Source organism: Chiloscyllium punctatum, chromosome 12 (assembly GCF_047496795.1).
Source record: "Chiloscyllium punctatum isolate Juve2018m chromosome 12, sChiPun1.3, whole genome shotgun sequence".
Classification (NCBI taxonomy): Eukaryota; Metazoa; Chordata; class Chondrichthyes; order Orectolobiformes; family Hemiscylliidae; genus Chiloscyllium; species Chiloscyllium punctatum.
In genome coordinates this window covers 23,341,425-23,358,761 of record NC_092750.1, presented here as the reverse complement: position 1 = coordinate 23,358,761, position 17,337 = coordinate 23,341,425, and the positions used below count along the sequence as shown (strand labels likewise).

At 38.9% G+C, this 17,337-nt stretch overlaps 2 protein-coding genes across 8 annotated transcripts in view; one reads left to right on the top strand and one right to left on the bottom strand.

Moving 5' to 3' along the window:
- Positions 1-16,744, bottom strand: part of aspn (asporin (LRR class 1)) — a 41,293-nt gene extending 24,549 nt beyond the window's left edge. The window contains exons 1-3 of the mRNA XM_072582118.1: positions 16,550-16,744; positions 9,131-9,379; positions 3,449-3,561 (exon numbers count right to left, since the gene is read on the bottom strand). Of these exons, the coding sequence (XP_072438219.1) occupies positions 3,449-3,561; positions 9,131-9,371 (354 nt within the window). The 5' untranslated portion in view covers positions 9,372-9,379; positions 16,550-16,744. The remainder of the gene's footprint in view (positions 1-3,448; positions 3,562-9,130; positions 9,380-16,549) is intronic.
- cenpp (centromere protein P) overlaps positions 1-17,337 on the top strand; it is a 353,297-nt gene that overhangs the window by 240,217 nt on the left and 95,743 nt on the right. The window lies entirely within an intron of this gene.

Below are 17,337 nucleotides of genomic sequence, written 5' to 3'. Positions count from 1 at the left end.
CCAGAAGTTGTGTTTTAATTTTCTTATGCAGTTTCATACCTGACAACAAGCTTTCTTGCTATGAAAGGGAAAATTCTGAAAACAATTGGGTCTTGCCAAAGTAGCTATTAACAGGTCCAGCCAGTGGTCATGCAGAGTCATAGGTTTGTCCAGCATGGAAACAGACCACCAATTTTGGTGTCATGTGCAAACTTACTGACCTTTCCTCCTATATTCATAACCTTACAGCCTGGCTCTCTACTTGGGTTATGTTCATGCATGGTACCCAGGAGAGGGAGCATGCGGTGACTGCTGCCACACCTCGGCATTCTATGATGGGTGAGTACCACAGCAGCTGGTGTGCATTGTCTCCCCCTCTCCCAATTTAAATTCAGGAAATTAATTTGATGATTTTATTTATATTTCAATTCCTTATTAAGAGACGATTGCTCATCAATTTGGTTTAATTGGTTAATATAGATATTAATTGACTCAATCGGTCAGTTGAAGGTGAGGCATAAAAATGGGGCATTGCTCAAGAGTCCACACCTTCATCAATATGAATTCAAGTGGCTGGTGGAAAGCAAGACTCGGGTTGCTCAGGTGACCAGAATAGGGAACATGCTAGATGACAGTGGAGTGTGATGAATGATACCATTTGAAGTTTCATGATGTGCATCTGTGGATGCCCAGCTCGTGGCCAGAGCCATCTGCCGTCTTAGAAATGTGGTACTCAGCCTTTGGTAATCAATGACGTCCACATGGTTCAAGTATCCTGTGGAGCCCTGTTTGACCTGATACCCATTAGGACAGAATTTCACATTATCGCTGGCTCTCAAATCTCTGGGAACCCCAACCCCACAGTTTGAACCATTTTACAGAAATTCCCTATTAACTTTCATTCTGTGTGGAGGTATTTCCCATATGGCAGCTGATGAACTCTCTCCACTCCCTCGCCACCGTCAATCATCTGGATAAGTTGTGACATTTCATCCTCCAGTCCATTACTGGAGATGGCTAGTGGCGGCTTTCTACAGCAGAGTACTCCCCTTTTCCATTAAGGATTTAAAATTCAGTTGCACATAATTTTCTGTTGCTTTATAACTTTACCGATGCTTTACAGATGTAAGATGCTTTGCCGACTTCCCGGCTGTCTGTATCTTCTGTGGCCTTGAGGAGTCCATGTTCCATGAATGCACAAACGGTGCCTTAGGTTACAAGCCTTTTTTCTTTGTTTGTTGGGGTGCTACTTAAATTTAATTTTCACTTAAGCTCCATGCTCCTGATCTTTGGTCACCCATTGCAACGGGGTTGTAGGCAAGTCATACCACCTCATAGCCATAACTGGTCTAGCTAAGGAGGAGTGATGGGGGTATTAGACCTGACTTCTTGCCTCTCTTCCACTGTTGTGTCCACACATGTGTGACTTTGGAGAGAGAAAATGTGATGTCCACAAATACACTTGAGACCTTCCATGGCTGATAAGCACTGCGGGAACTGAAGTACATAGCTTTAATGAATCTGTTCTGAGACTGTTGTGAGCTGGTCTTCTCACCCAAATATAGGGACACTAATACTGCGCCAGAAGAGGCCACGGCTAAAATATATTGCAAATTGCATTTCAATTTTAGTTTTCTAAGTTGACTTTGAAAATTTGATTTTTGGTCCAGCACCTCCCTAAGGGCAGTGTCTTGAATTAATCAGTTAACATGGTTATTTGTTTTCATTGGTTAAATCAGATATTATAAAAAATGGATACTTCTCAGGATTCATGTGGTCAGTCTTAAAAAGGGCCTGGTCTGCTGGAATAATTAAAATTGGGGATATGTTGGGTATTGGAGGAGTCGACAGGATGTTGTCAATGGAACTTGCTCATGTGTGATAATAGCTGTCGCAGCTAAAGCCATACAGAGACTTAAAACCAAGGTGCTCAGACCCAATGGTGTCTGTGGTTATAGAGAAGGCTCAAGCATGCAGTGGATCTCCTCTTCCCCGGCTTATCTCATGTTGATCTCATGACCTGATACTTACCTAGGAACTCCTCCACAATATGAATAATTTTGCAGAAATTATTTTCATGCCATTTCAGTCTGTATTGTGGGGCTGTTGCACACCGTCCACTTCCTCACCCTTTTCAACCATGGTATTCTTTCTTGCTGGTCAGATGTGAGGGCCCTCAAAAGGAGATTCTGTCCATAAGAGCCTCCCTTTCATCATTAGGTGCTTGACATAGAGGGTATTGCATGTAAGCTCCCACATCATCTGTATTATTTTCAGCCCTGCAAAATTGGTTTTCCACATGGTTTTGGGTTGCTGAATGTTACAGCCCCTTTTTTGTTCACTGAACGAGCTGTTCCTAAACTTCTGGCCTTGCTTCAGTCTCCACCACAGCATACTCCCTCTCCTGATCTTTGGCCACATATTGTAGAGAGTGGCAGACAGATTAGAGGACCTCCTCAGGGACCTGTTCCTGAGCCTAGCCAAGGTGTTCATTCACAGTTCAAAACAATGTACTGTGAGGATGCCATTAAATCCAACCGTGTGACTGTCTTCCAAAATTACACTTAAGCCCTGGTATCATTGGGAAGGCAGGACTTAATATCTGTTGGCACCCTTGAGTGGTCATCTGCAGTTTGTGGGTACTACAGTCCATTATCTCCCACAAAACCAAATTTTAATTTAATTTTGTAATTTTTGTTTAGTGTTTATTCATTCACATGCCCCTTTTAAGAGCCTGTCAATGAGCTAATTAATGAGGTCATTGGTTCTTTTTAGGTTATTCAAAACGTTATATATGGTGGAATGGCTTTTAAGATACAATGGTAGTGTCCCTAACTCTGGGCTAGAAGGCTCTGGTTCAAGCTCCAACTGCTCCGGAGATGTGTCACAACGAATCTGATAAGATTGATTAAAAATATCAATAGACAGTTTGGACCTTGGGCTGTGGATCTGTAAGAATGTAGATGTGAGAATAAAGTTTCTGTTGAGGCAAGTTCTGCGCCTTAGTTACTGATTCACTGAGATCCATTTAAGTTTTCTGGTCTTTTTGTCTGGATTTCTCAAGCCAAAATGATCTTTAAAAAAAATTGTCAAAAGAAAGGTACTCAATATATTTTACATCTCTTACTGCAAAACTGTTTTCTAAGATAAAATTGGTTGACAAACTCCCTCATCCACACTCCCACCTTCATTAAAACTGGAAGTGGCAAGGTTGGGATCAGGTTTGAAATATTTGAATTTTACCTTCTTACCTGATCCAAGGTCATACTTATGGTTAAAATTACTCCTGTGTCTTCAAAAAGTTAGGAAGTCTATGTTCTGTTAGCTAAACTACTATCAACAAGGTGAATAATGCTCCCCATCATTCATACATTTCCCATTACTCTGTTAAACAAACTGTACAATATAATAAACATATGAATATTGATATATTCCATATCTGAAAGAATAATTAAAAGCACTGACTTACATAGAGCAAACGCAGGTTCTTTAAATCAGTTTCTTTTATTTCAGTTATTCTGTTGTTTTGCAGATCAAGCATTACTGTGTCTTTCGGAATTTTTGCTGGCACTGACTTCAGACCTAGCTCATTAATTGAAAAAAATGTTAGACTTAACCTGAGATGTTCATGCAGGAATAAGCGACTGCAAAATAATTCAAATGTTCAAATGGCATCCATTTGGAGAGAATTCGCAAGATATTTTGGGAATACCTTTTGTCTGACTTATTAAGAGTACCATCTTACTTTTAATGTAAACTTGACAATACACTGGACAAACTCATTGTTGCTAGAGTCACATTATATACAGAGATGATTTTGGATCTTACTTGAACAAAATATTTGAGTATCATGCATGCTGAGCAAAAGTTCTTATGATGGTTAGTGCTAGACCTGTTATGTCCACTATATTCTTACTGCCAAAGAAAATGAAGTGTAATAGCTGAGCAAATGTAACTAACATTTTAACATCTCTATCATAATTCTAATCCTAAATCTTGCTACATATAAGTAATCAGTAATTGTTATTCTGATATAATTGTACATAAATATGATTGAATTTATAAGTCGAGAAAGGGGTAAATTTTACACCATCTCCAGAATTGGGTTGGCAAGTCGGAGAGTTTTAAAATTGAGTGGCATGGTAGGCATAGTCATGATCTTTGTCTACTTTCTCCACTGGCATTTTACCAGTAGCATTGAGAAGGAGTTGAGCAGCACACGCATCATTGGAATAGTTGAGGTCCTGAAGTTATTGACTACTTAAAGTCTGGTTCATGCTGGAATTGATGCTATACCAGTCAGAGAAAGTGAACCCAGAACATGTGGCATAACACCTGCCAATCCCAATCTGGGACCAGCTGAGGAACCCCGTTTGGATTGTAGAAATTATCAAGTATTCCTCAAGACAGACTTCATAAAATAGAGAGAGAAAAGCAATGCATTTTACTAAAGGCAAAACTCAAATGCTGGGCACCAAGCACTGTACTTCAGAATAAGCCATAATGTTTTGCTGTATGAGATGTATTTTCACCGAGAAGGAGTAGAATAGAAAAGCCATTGGTGGGAATAACCTCAATGTAATAAGAAGTAGCAAAGATTCTAAGTGAGAGATAAACCAACAATGGCTACCAAGGAAGTTAACAAGAGTATTAAATTGAAATAAACAGCATATAAGGAGACAGATGTCAGCAATAGCTTGAAGACTGGGATAAATTCAGAATCCAGCAAAGAAAAGACTTTAAAGGTATTTAAGATAAAAATTAAACTGTAAGGGCAAACTAGCAAGAAATATAAAAACTGACAGTAAGAGCACCAGCCACTTCCTCTTTACCAGGGACGTGCAGTCTCTCTACATGTCCATCCCCCATCGGGATGGTCTTTGGACTCTCCATTCTTCCTGGAAAGAAGGCCGGAACTGTCCCTACCCACCACCGTGGTCCTCTGCCTGGCAAAGTTCATCTTCACTTTGTGCAACCTCTAATTTAATTCCTCTCACTTTCTTCAGATCAAAGGTATAGCTGTGAGTACCTGCATGGGCCCCAGCTATATGCCTGTCTCTTTTTGAGATGTGTGTAATATGCCTTGTTCCAGTCCTACTCGGACCCCCCACTCATAACTCTTTCTCAGGTATATTGATGCTGTCATTGGTGCTGCTTCTCCCTCTCGTTCAGAATTGGAAAAATGTAATTAATTTTGCTTCCAATGTTCTTACCTCCACATGATCCATCTCTGACTACTGTCCTCCCTTCGACATTTCTGTTTCCGTTTCTGGGGATCAGCTGGCCATCAGTATCCAGTAAAAACCCACCAATTCCTACAGTTATCTCGATGATACATGCTCCCTGTAAAGACTCCATTTCATTCTCTTAGTTTCTCCATCTCGTCACATCTGTCCTGATGATACCACCTTCTGCCTCGGAAATGCCTACTATTTTCCTCAACTGTACATTCCCCACTGCCTTGGTTGACGAGCCTTAACTGCACTCATGTCCTCACCCCTTGTCGTCTTACCCACAGTTCCCTTGATCATCACCACCTCACTAGCTTCTGCATCGAAAGGATTATAAGCTACCATTTCTGTCACCTCCAGCGGAAGGCTGCAACCAGAGACAAATTCCCCTTCCCTCTTTTTCCACAGGGATCATTCCCTCCTGGACACTCTGGTCCACTCCTCCTCTATTCCTAACACCTCACCACATTCTGATGGCATCTTCCCAGAAGGCCTATCCCTTTACTTCCTCCCCCCTCACCAGGCCCCAGTCATACCTTGCAGGTGAAGCAGCAATTTACCCACTCTTGATTCAATGTATTCTGCCTTTGCTGTTCACAGTGTGGTTCCTCTATACTTGGAGATAAAATGCAGACTGAGTGACCACTTTGCAGAACATATAGATTCTGTAACAATGATCTCAAGCTTCCAGTTGCCTGCCACTTCAACGTGCCACCATGTTCCCATGCCAATATTTCTGTCTCAGGCCTACTGCAGGCGCAAACTTGAAGAACAGCATTGCATTTTCCACCTGGGGATTCTGCAGCCTCTCTATGTCAGGTTGAATAATGCCAATGTTTTCTTCAGTACAATGACCATTTTTTTTTTCCTAGCTGCTATCAATTCGAATAAGGAGTCATCAGATTTGAAGCATTAACTCTGCATTCTCACCATAGCTGCTGCCAGACCTACTGGGTTTTGGCAGCAATTTCTGTTTTTATATTAGCTAAATGGTGATAGATTAGGACATAGGAGAAGTACAATGAGATGTAGTGTCCTTGAACTCCAGTCGCTGAAAATAAGCATGTGGTGAAGAAGGCAAATGGTATATGGCGTTCATAGTGAGAGGATTTGTGTATAGGAACAGAAGTATCTTGCTGTAGCTGTATAGGGTATTGGTAAGAGTATGCCTGAAGTATTTGTACAATTTCAGTCATCTGAGGAAGGATGTTCTGGCTGTTGAGGGAGTACGAGAAGATTTATTAAACTGATTCCTGGAACAGCAAGACTGACATATGGGGGAGAGACTAGACTGGGTAGGACTATATTCACTGGAATTTAGAAAAATGAGGAGAAACGTATAAACCTGATAGAAACCTATAAAATTCTGACAAGTTTAGACAACATAGGTGCAGGAAGGATGTTTTCGATGACTGGGTTGTCCAGAACCAGAGGTCACAGTCTCAGGATAAGGGGTCAGTCTTTTAGGGCAGAGATGAGGAATTTCTTCACCAGGGAGTGGTGAGCCTGTGGAATTCTGTGCCACAGGAAACTGTTGAGGCAAAAAAATTAAAGACATTCAAATAAGCTGTGTTCAGAAAGGACTTCAAGGTGAAAGGATTTGTGGAGAAAGTGGAACAGAATACTGTGTTGATGTTTAGCCATGATCATATTGAATAGCAGAATAGGCTGAAGAGGCCAAATGGACTACTCCTCCTATATTCTATGTTTCCATGGCCCTACTGAGATTGAAAACCGAGAGTTTACAATATATAATAAAGAAATGATGCTTCTATGAATAAATATTTCATTTTTGTCTTCACTTCAGAGTATACACAAAGCATTCCAATAATACTTGCAAATCAGGAGGTTACTGGAATAGAAGAACTTGATGAAATTCTAGAGAAACAGTGTTGAGCAAACTTATCAAGCTACTGACTAGTACCCCAGATCAAATGGATTTCATCCAAGGGTTTAAAAGAGGTGGTTAATGAGTCATTGGTGTTAATTTTATGAAAGTTGTTAGATTTTGGAAATGTTCTCCAGAATGGAAAGTAGCAAATAATTTAAGAAAAGATCAAGGCAGAAAAGAAGACTGTAGGCCAGTTTGCTTGAGAAGATGTTAGATTCGATCATTAAGGAGTGTATCCAGATATGAAAAGTTTAGAGGGATATCGACCAAAAGCAGTCAAATGGATGAGATCAATTTAGGAAACCTGGTAGGCGTGGATGAGTGGGCTGAAGGGTTAGATTCCATGCTGAGTGACTCTTAAGATTCGATGACATTGATGCCTTTTAGGGAAGGAAATCTGCTGTCCTTATTTGGCCTGGCCTCCAGACCCCACAGCTATGTGGTTGACACTTAACTGCCCTCTGGGAAATTAGGGATGGGCAATAAATGCTGAAGATACTTTCTTACTCTGGAATGAAGTTCATCAAGCTGTGGTGATTTTTTTCTATCTTTGATGCTCTTAGTTTCTCTAATACCATTTTCCTACTAATATTAATTTCTTTTTTCCCCCTTCCCAGTAGGTCATGCCTTCCCCCCATATTTTTGGCATGTTATTTGTGTCTTCCTTTGTGAAGGCAGAACTAAAGTATGAACTCAATTGGTCTTCCATCTCTTTGTTCCCCATTATGAATTCCCTGTTTCTGACTGTAGGGGGCCTATATTCATCTTTACTAATATTTTTCTCTTCACATACCTATAGAAGCTTTGAAAAGTTAGTTACCTGTGAGCTTGCTCTCATAGTTGATTTTCATTCTCAACTAGCCCTTTTGCTGGAGTCTAAACTGTTCCCAACCTTAGGTCGGTTGTTTTTTTAAACTAATTTGAATCCCTCTTCCATGGATTTAATACTAATTTCCCTTGTTAGCCATGGTCTGACCACAGTTCCTGTTTATTTTATATATGCCAGAATGGGATGAATAACTTTTGCAATTCATCCATACGCTGTGTAAATGATTGCTATTACCTGTCTACTATTATCCCTTTAAATATCCCTTTAAATTTATCATAGTTAGCTTGCCCCTTATACCATGATAATTTCCTTTATTTGACATCAAGACCCTCATTGTAGAGTTATACAACACATATCTCAGAAACTACTCTATAATATTGAAGAATTCTGCCCTATTGTGGACACTGTTCCCTGATGGATAACTAGATTGTCAATTATTCCTTCCATGTTTACACATACAGTTTCAGTTCCTAGCATTTTAGTCTCCATCAGAATCTTCACCAACGATATAACAAGAATTGGGAATTTATCAGTATTTTTTATGAATGGATGATTTGCAAGAAGTCTGTGGTTTGAGGACACCAGAAAGTATTGTCAACTTGATAGGACATTACAATTTCTAACACTGTGGATTTTTCTTGAGTTAACATAACAATGATGCTTTATCCACTGCAGTTATATATTTCTCTAATATTAGTGTCTCTGTATGACAAACAATTCATTCTACTCGAGAGTACCAGATATCCATAAAATGTATTGAATAAAAGTCAAAATATTAATTATAGGAAAATGTAGGGATTAAATAAAGGATCAAAGAGTGTGGCGCTGGAAAAGCACAGCCGGTCAGGGAGCATCTGAGGAGCAGGAGAATTGACATTTTGGGCGATTCTGATCTCCAACATCTGCAGTTGTCACTTTCTCTTTATTAAATAAAAGATCATTGAAACTTGTTACAAATGAAAACAGCCATCCAATTTTTGTTCAACCTAAAAAACATTAAGCTTGAGAGTTCATAGAATACTAGGAGAAAGTGAGGACTGCAGATGCTTGAGATCAGAGTTGAGAGTGTGATGCTAGAAAAGCATAGCAGGTCAGGCAGCATCCAAGGAGCAGGAGAATCGACTTTTTGGGCATAAACCCTTCATTAGGTTCAGGAAATACCATTTTTTTTAACAAGGGCTAAACTGTAAATTAACTTACCAGCATCAGAGCATTGGACTACCCGTATTTGGCACACACATTTTGAAGGGCATGTGAAAAATAAGTCATCGAAAGTGGTTTGTGGGGTTGGTGTTTGCTGTGGTTGAATGATGTCAGTTGTGTTTTGGGGAGGATCCTGTAGCATAAAATCGTGATCAGCCAGGAAGTGAAGAAATTCATTCCGACGTGATGGTTTAGCTGAACTCAGAGCCACAATGGATAGAAATAGAAATGATCTCATATTGAATCCTAGATGGTAAGATTTTAGTTCAACAACAAGAAGATGACAAATAACAAAACAATATTAGAATATTGCCCATATTAAAACATGGTTTGTTATTTTGTAGCTATTCCTGAAAAGTAGTGCTTACATTTAATAGTTCAAGATTTAAATCCGATTCAGTGAGTGTTCCACATAATCAGTGCAAATTAAGCAACTTAAAATGATGATCAATCCCATGCATCACCTTTTCTTGATCTTTCAACCCACCAACCTCAGAATTTAACAGCTAACCTTCCTAAACTTCTGCAATGACCTACCAGCAAATGCATGTTCCCTTCCTATCCATTTTCTGCCTTCAGTCGAACTTCGTTTCTCTAGTTCATTCTTCCATTGAGCATTTTTTCTTGTAACTTTTTCATTAAATGCTGGAAATGTTGCACTTTCTTATTATCTCTCAGACAACTGCCCAGAGTGCAAACTTATGCTTTGATAAGAAAGTAATGTACATGTTCTGTGTCCCATCCCAGTGTATTGTATTTGTTGCTAACTTTGTAGAGATGCAGAGATGTTGTCCACGTAGTATTGTCACTGAATTAGAAATGTAGAGATTGAGGTAATGTCTTAGGAATGCAGGTTTGAATCCTACCACAGCAGGCGGCGGGATTAAAAGTCAAATCATTATCATGAAACCATTGTTGATTATAAAAACCCTCCTGGTTCACTAATGCTTTCTTTGAAGAATAACTGCCAAATTTTCCTGTTATGGCCTAAATATGATTCTAGACTGCCCCATGAAATAGCTGAAAATGTGTTGCTGGAAAAGCGCAGCAGATCAGGCAGCATCCAAGGAACAGGAGAATCGACGTTTAGGGCATAAGCCCTTCTTCAGGTCAATCCCTCATTCCTGAAGAAGGGCTTATGCCCGAAACGTCGATTCTCCTGTTCCTTGGATGCTGGCTGACCTGCTGCGCTTTTCCAGCAACACATTTTCAGCTCTGATCTCCAGCATCTGCAGTCCTCACTTGCACCATGAAATAGCTTAGCAAGCCATTCATTTGTATTAAACCACTAAAATGTTTCAAAAAAGGAATGAAACTGAATGGACCACATGACATTAACCTGGAAATGACAATGGCAAAGTCTAAAGATGCTGCACTACATCACTCGTATATAGTCAGGTTGGTGTTGTACTGGGAACCCTCAACAGTCACTCCAGACCTAATGAAGTCCTATGGCATCAATTAAAACATGAACATGGAAATATGCTGCTGCTTACTGCAAAGAGATTCCTCACAGCTCATATATTCACACTTCTTCAGATTGAACACCAGTTGAAGGAAGCACTGGGGATGGCAAACGATTTCAATATCCATCACCAAGAGTAGCTTGACAGTACTACTACAGACAAAGAACATAGGTGGAAGAAGGCAAAGGAACAAACAACCAAGAAAAAGATATTTTTGACCTCATCCTCACCAGTGTGCCTATCACAGATGCATCTGTCCATGATAGTGGGAGTGACCATGGTCGTTGAGGATATCCTGCATTGTGTTATGCAGCAGTAAAACCATGCAAATTAGATAGCCTTCTAACAGATCTAACAACTTAAAGTTGAGTACCTTGAAGCACTGCAGGCCATCAACAGGAGCAGAATTGTACTCAGACACAACCTGAAACCTCAGGGCCAGGCATATTCCCCTCTCTACCTACTCTACCTTTGACATCAAGCCAGGGGATCAATCATGATTCAATGAAGAGGGCAAAATTGCATGCTAGATATTGCAGATTCTACAAATAGAACTGAAGATGTATGCTGGTGAATTTGCTGCACTGCCAGCCAAGCTGTTTCAGTATAGTGACAACAATCGACAATGAGGGGAAATAATCCAGCTATACCCTGTGATCAAAAAGCAGGACAAATCTAATCAGCTAATTACCAGACCATCAGTCTATTTAGTCATCAGTGAAGTGATGGGAAGAGGTCATCACAATGCTATCAAGCAGCATTTGCTTTTCAATTACCTGCTCCCTGACACTAAGTTTTGTGTCTTGCTAGGGCCACTCAGCTTATGACCTCATTACAGCTTGAGTTCAAACATTAATAAAAGAGCTGAATTAAGAGATGAGATGAGAGTGACTGCACTTGACATCAATGCTAATTTGAGCGAGTGTCGTATGAAGGAACCATAGCAAATCTATATCTTACAGGAATTTAGGAAATGTCTCTGTTGGAGTCATACGTGGAGCAAAGGAAGATGGTTGTGGATTTTGGAGATGAGTCACTTCAGCTCCAGGATATCTCACAGGAGGAGTTCCTCAGAGTTGTGAGCTTTGTCAGTGACCTTCATTGGCCATAAGATCAGAAGTGAGGATGTTCACTCATAATTGAACAATGTTGAACACCATTTGTGACTCCTCAGATACTGAAGGAGATCATGTCCAAATGGAGCAAAACCTGGACAATATCCAGATTTGGGCTAACAAGTGGCAAGTGAGATTTATAGCATACAAATACCAGGCACTAACCATTTCCAACAAGAAGGAATCTAACCATCACCCTGTGACATTATAATCATTGTGTCTCATACGATCAACATCCTGTGGGTTATCACTAACCAGAAACTGAACTAGACTTCCTACTAAAATACTGTAGTTTCAAGAGCAGATCAGAGGCTTGGAATCCTGTTCGAGTGTAACTCACCTTCTCAATCCTGCCAACTACCTACAAGGCACAAGTTAGGAGCATGTTAAAATATCCTCCAATTGCCTGTATGACTTTAGCTTTAACAATACTTGAGATGCCTGACACCATCCAGGGTCAGTGCAACCTACTAGATTGGTACCATGTTGACAGACACACACTCACTTCATCACCATCAATTGGTGGCAGCAAAGTGTACGATCTATAAGACGCACTGCATAAATTCACTAAGGCTCCTTAGATAGCATGTTCCAAACTCTCAAACACTTCCATCTAGTAGGACAAGGGAAGTAAATAAATAGGAGTACCAGAACCTGCAAGTTCTCCTCCAAGCAACTTACCATCCTGACTTAGAAATATATCGCCATTCCTTCAATGTCTTTGGGTCAAAAAATTTGAACTCCCTTTCTAAAAACATTGTGGAGGTACTGACATCAAATAAACTGCAGTGGTTCAAGAAGGCAGTTCACCACCATTTTCTCCAAGGCAACTAAGGATGGGGAAATATTGCTGATCTAACCACTGAGCATACATCCCACAAATGAAGAAAAATGTAATTAATTTGGATGAAATGACAACATTGACATGTAGTTCCATTCTGCCCTTAAGCAGGAACCCTCAGATCCCTGTCACTTGCCATCTCAAATCCCTTTTCCATGTACGATCTGAGCTCTCTGTCTTTGGTCATATGCACTTACAATGTTACTCAACGCATTTTCTGTGATTTCTGTGTTAAGCACTTTAAAGCCGTCTCACCTTAATTACTTTCAGATTTTAATTGGAGCGTTCATTTTCTATTTGGCAGGCAATCCTGGCAATGTGGTATGATTGTGTCAACATATTTCAGGGTGGTGCAGGAAAAACTTAAAATGAGCGCTACATCAATTCATTGTGGGGTCAGGACGGTGTGCATCTTCAAAGACAAAAAATGTTTTGTCCTTCCATATTTTTGGCTCATTGGAGCGTCTTCTGATTTGTTGCTTATCCATGATTTAATATCTGCAACCTGGAGCTTCTATTTTGTCACCCATTCTCTGTATCTTGTAAATGTCTTAGTGTCTGATACTCCCTTTACTTTTAACATTGTGCACCTGTAGTACCTCCACTTTCAATGATGAGTTTGTATCTGAAGCATCAACTTTTCTGTTCTTTTCAAAAATGCTGACTTAAAAGCTGAGTGCTCAACATTTTCAGTTTTGCTTCCACATTTTCAGTCTCTGCAATTATTTACTTTTAGAATATGTTAATAATGCTCTATTGTATTTTCATTAAAGAAAACAATATCATCTAATGCGCAGTAGAGTGCATGACTTCTTGCGTGTAAGAAGTATGAAAGGTAATCATAAAAGGTATGAGGTAATGTTGCTTTGCGGTCATGCCTTTGATTCAGGGTTGGAGTTGCTTTTGCAAAAAGGCATTTGCCATACTGTCTCTCTTTTATTAATCTTAATGTTTACGTGACTGTTAACTCTTTAATTACTGTTCTGTCATCTCAAAGTTATTTGGGAAATACATCCACTAAATTTGTTCCGTAAGGAATAGTTTTTCAGAAGTGGTTTCGTGGTTTAGAAGAAACCTTATTTATATCATGGTTTTGCTTCCAGATAAAATAATTCCCAGTTTGACTGATGATTGACTTGGAACACAAGATAAAGCTGGTTAGTGTTAACTAAATTCAGTGCGAAAAAATGGAAATTAATCACTGCCTTTTTGAGGAGCTGTTTACTGAAGAAGCTGGTACTGACGGACAGTGTTCCTATTTCAGAGCATCGTGTATAAATTTGAAAAGTAACATTTTTTCTAACAATTTTGCATTGAAAATGCTTTTTTCTGTTTTAGAAAGGTCTCCTTTAAGGAAGGGGAGAATAGCCGTTCCCTTTTAAGAAATTAGTTGGCTCTGTCTAGCGAAAGCAGCTGGTTGGGAGCTCTCCTGTCTATGAGCTGGAAGACCCAGCATTCAGCTTGTTAGCTTGAAAGAGCCCAGCCACTATTGCAGGTGAGCCAGAGTGTATTGGTGCCAATCCCCAACCTGAAGAAGTGGATCGGGTTAGTAGCAGGAAAGATATCTGTCTTATCAAATCATCAGCCAAATCTAAACGTATTAGTTGATTATAAGATGATCAACCAGCACTTTATGTGACTTTGTGTAACATGGGAAAGCTGATGTCTTTGACATGCATTCAGTTTTTAATGGATAACAAGGAAAGGAGCCGAAACAAAAACAGAAATTGCTCAGCAGATCTGACAGCATCTGTGGAAAGAAAGCAGAGTCATTTTGGGCCCAGTTTTGTTTCAGATTTCAAGCACCGTCAGTTCTTTGTTTCTTGTTAAGTAAGAGGACTGCTCTGGTACCTGGGGGCCCACTGTAGTCAGATGCTGTTTTCCTTTGGATGGGAGAGCAAGTTATTTGCTGAGTGCACTAACACTCAGGGGTAACATTTTACTTCAGCAGGAGTTCCGAAATGAACCATATTAAATTATGTTTTATGCACTCTGCCTGATCTTTCTTTCCTAAAAGTCAATGGAGTAGAAATCAGGTATCCTATATAATCAGGATCTGATAATCGGGTGAGCCTTACAACCCTCCTAAAGTTGAAAGTCATCCTTCTCAATTTTAGAACTCCTCAAGGAAGAACCTGGAAATCAATGACTATTTATTGAGGATGTTGGACAGTAAATACAAAATTAAGTTTACTTATTAGAACATTTGTTTGAAAGGTTTGTCAATGGAGGTTTGACCATTTTTCTTTGAATTAAAAGCATATGATTGCTACTGAAAGTTTAGTGAGAGAATGCTCAGCTCTGGAGTATGCAAGATAGAGAAAATAACAACTATTGGACTGAAATTTAAGACAGAGGTGTTAACATTGTAAAAATTGGTGTTACTTGGGTAATCAATACGTTATGTCATAACAAAGTATGACAATATAAAATAAATAGATGCCAAGTATTTCATAAGAGGTTATAAATTCTAACTGAATTAGTTTAACTTTGTTGGCAAAAACGTAAGCATTCACTGAGGATTGTGTTGATGTATGAATATATTCAGTGCAAATGTTAACTAAATTAGTTTCAATCTGTTAACCTTCTATTGCAGTAACAGTTAGATGTCTCTTTCATTTTAAGATGTTGGCACATTGCAGAATATTAACAGAATATTTCAAAGCAGTTATGAATATTTGTTGTCTCAAATACATTTTTGATTAATCTAACTTCCTATCTGTGAGAATATTATCATGTTGATTATACACTTGACCGATCCTAATACATTAATGCTTCTGCAATTAGAAATATCTTGCTCCAATTGTTTCCAGATAGTACTTATAGTTGAAAAGCACAGTTTACACTTTTCCCGTTTTGAAAACTCATGTAGAAACTGGTATCACCCAATTGGGCATTGTAATTTAAACTGTAACAACTCACTTTAAAAAAGTCCTCATTCTGTCTGGCTCACACCCTCGCTCTTCTACAAATTATCTTATAGAATATTCAAAAATGTACTTTAAGCAATAATAAAATATGAAATTTCATTATCACTTGTCAAGAAAGCGGTTTTAGTTGATGTCTTTTTACTAAGATCTTTTTAGGTATAACTTCCAAGAGAAGCTCAGAAGTAATAGAATCCCTATAGTGCAGAAGCCAGCCAGTAGGCCCATCATCAAGTCCACACTGACCCTCCAAAGAGCATTGCACCCAACCCTTAGTCTATCCCCATAATCCCCAACGAATGCACCTAACCTACACATCTTTGGACACTGTAGGCAATTTACCATTGTCAGTTCATCTAACCCGCACATCTGTGGACTGTGGGAAGAAACCAGAGGAACCCCATGTAGTCACAGGGAGAATGTGCAAACTCCACACCGATCGTCGCCTGAGGATGGAAGCGAACCCTGGTCCCGTGAGGCAGCAGTGCTAACCACTGAACCACCATGCCACCCTAATGTGGTCATGTATCCACACCACACTCTCGACTCTGATCTCCAGTATCTGCAGTCCTCACTCTCTCCATGTGTTTTGTGCAGTAAGTGGCATTACCTTCTGAGAATCATTCAAGTGTAAATATGGACACTATTTTGCACTGGGTAACTGTTTCAATATTTATATTTAACTAGTTCAACTAGTTGGAAGTCATTTCAAAATTTAGCAGAGTTTTGAACGTAAAATACATCTAAAATAACTTGCTTAACCACGATCAAGTAGTTTCTCACAAATAATAAATAAAGTTTAGGATCCATTTGACTCGCAATGTTTTTGCGAATGAAGAAGATTTTCACAATATGCATATTTGGTATGTCTGGATGTTCAAACGCTCTTTCAGGAAATTCGACTGAGTTTCACAAACAATTATTAATATATATTCAAGAAATGAATGAAAAATCGCAAAGCATAGCTTGAGTATCTGAATTCAACTTTACTAATCAATATTTTTAATAAATTTTAGATATACATTAAAAAAAATTTAATGGTAAATGTTTTTGAAAATTGTACATACCTGAGGCAAGCTTAGATGATACTGCTGTTGGTAAAAAATCTTGCAGTTTCACGTAGATTTTTATTTCAACATCAGTTATGCAAAGAAATCTGTGGAAATTAAATGGTACTTATAATTGAGAAAGAAATGTTCCTTTATATAAAAGAAGGATCCTTTCCAGCAGTCAGATAATGTTCAAACAGAAGTGCTCATGGATCGTCACTTCATGCAACTCCCAACCAAACATCAAAAATGCAATTTAACTGCTCATGTGTTTCCCATCTGTTTTTGAAACTGAGCCAAAACATTTCTGTGGATTTCTGGATGGTTTCTATAAGAACTATAAAATCCTGTGGTTCAGTGTTGGTGATTTTTAAAAAAAGATGGCATCCAGCCATTCTAAATATTATTGTTATAGGTACAAATCCTTCTGACCAGTTGCAGTTAGGACAGAAGTCTTAAGTATTTGCTGTACCTGTTTACTTTATCAGTTCCATGTCTTGATGCACATGCACTTTATACATTTCATAATTATCTATGGAAAAGATTTCCATGTTAATGTAACTGTCATGCAATTTGTTTGCATGTTTACTGTTTTGGAGTCACTGTATTTCTTTGCTGTAACCGTCCAACTTTTGTTTTACCCAAGTATATGCAATAAACACGATGAAAGCACAAAACATTAAAAATAATTTTTTGAAGCCTTAAATACTGGATAAAACTTGTTAAGTAAATGAGGTAAATGGGTGTAAGAAGAATGTCATCTACATTGCTATCTACAGATAGTCTGTAGTTTATTTCTAATAAAA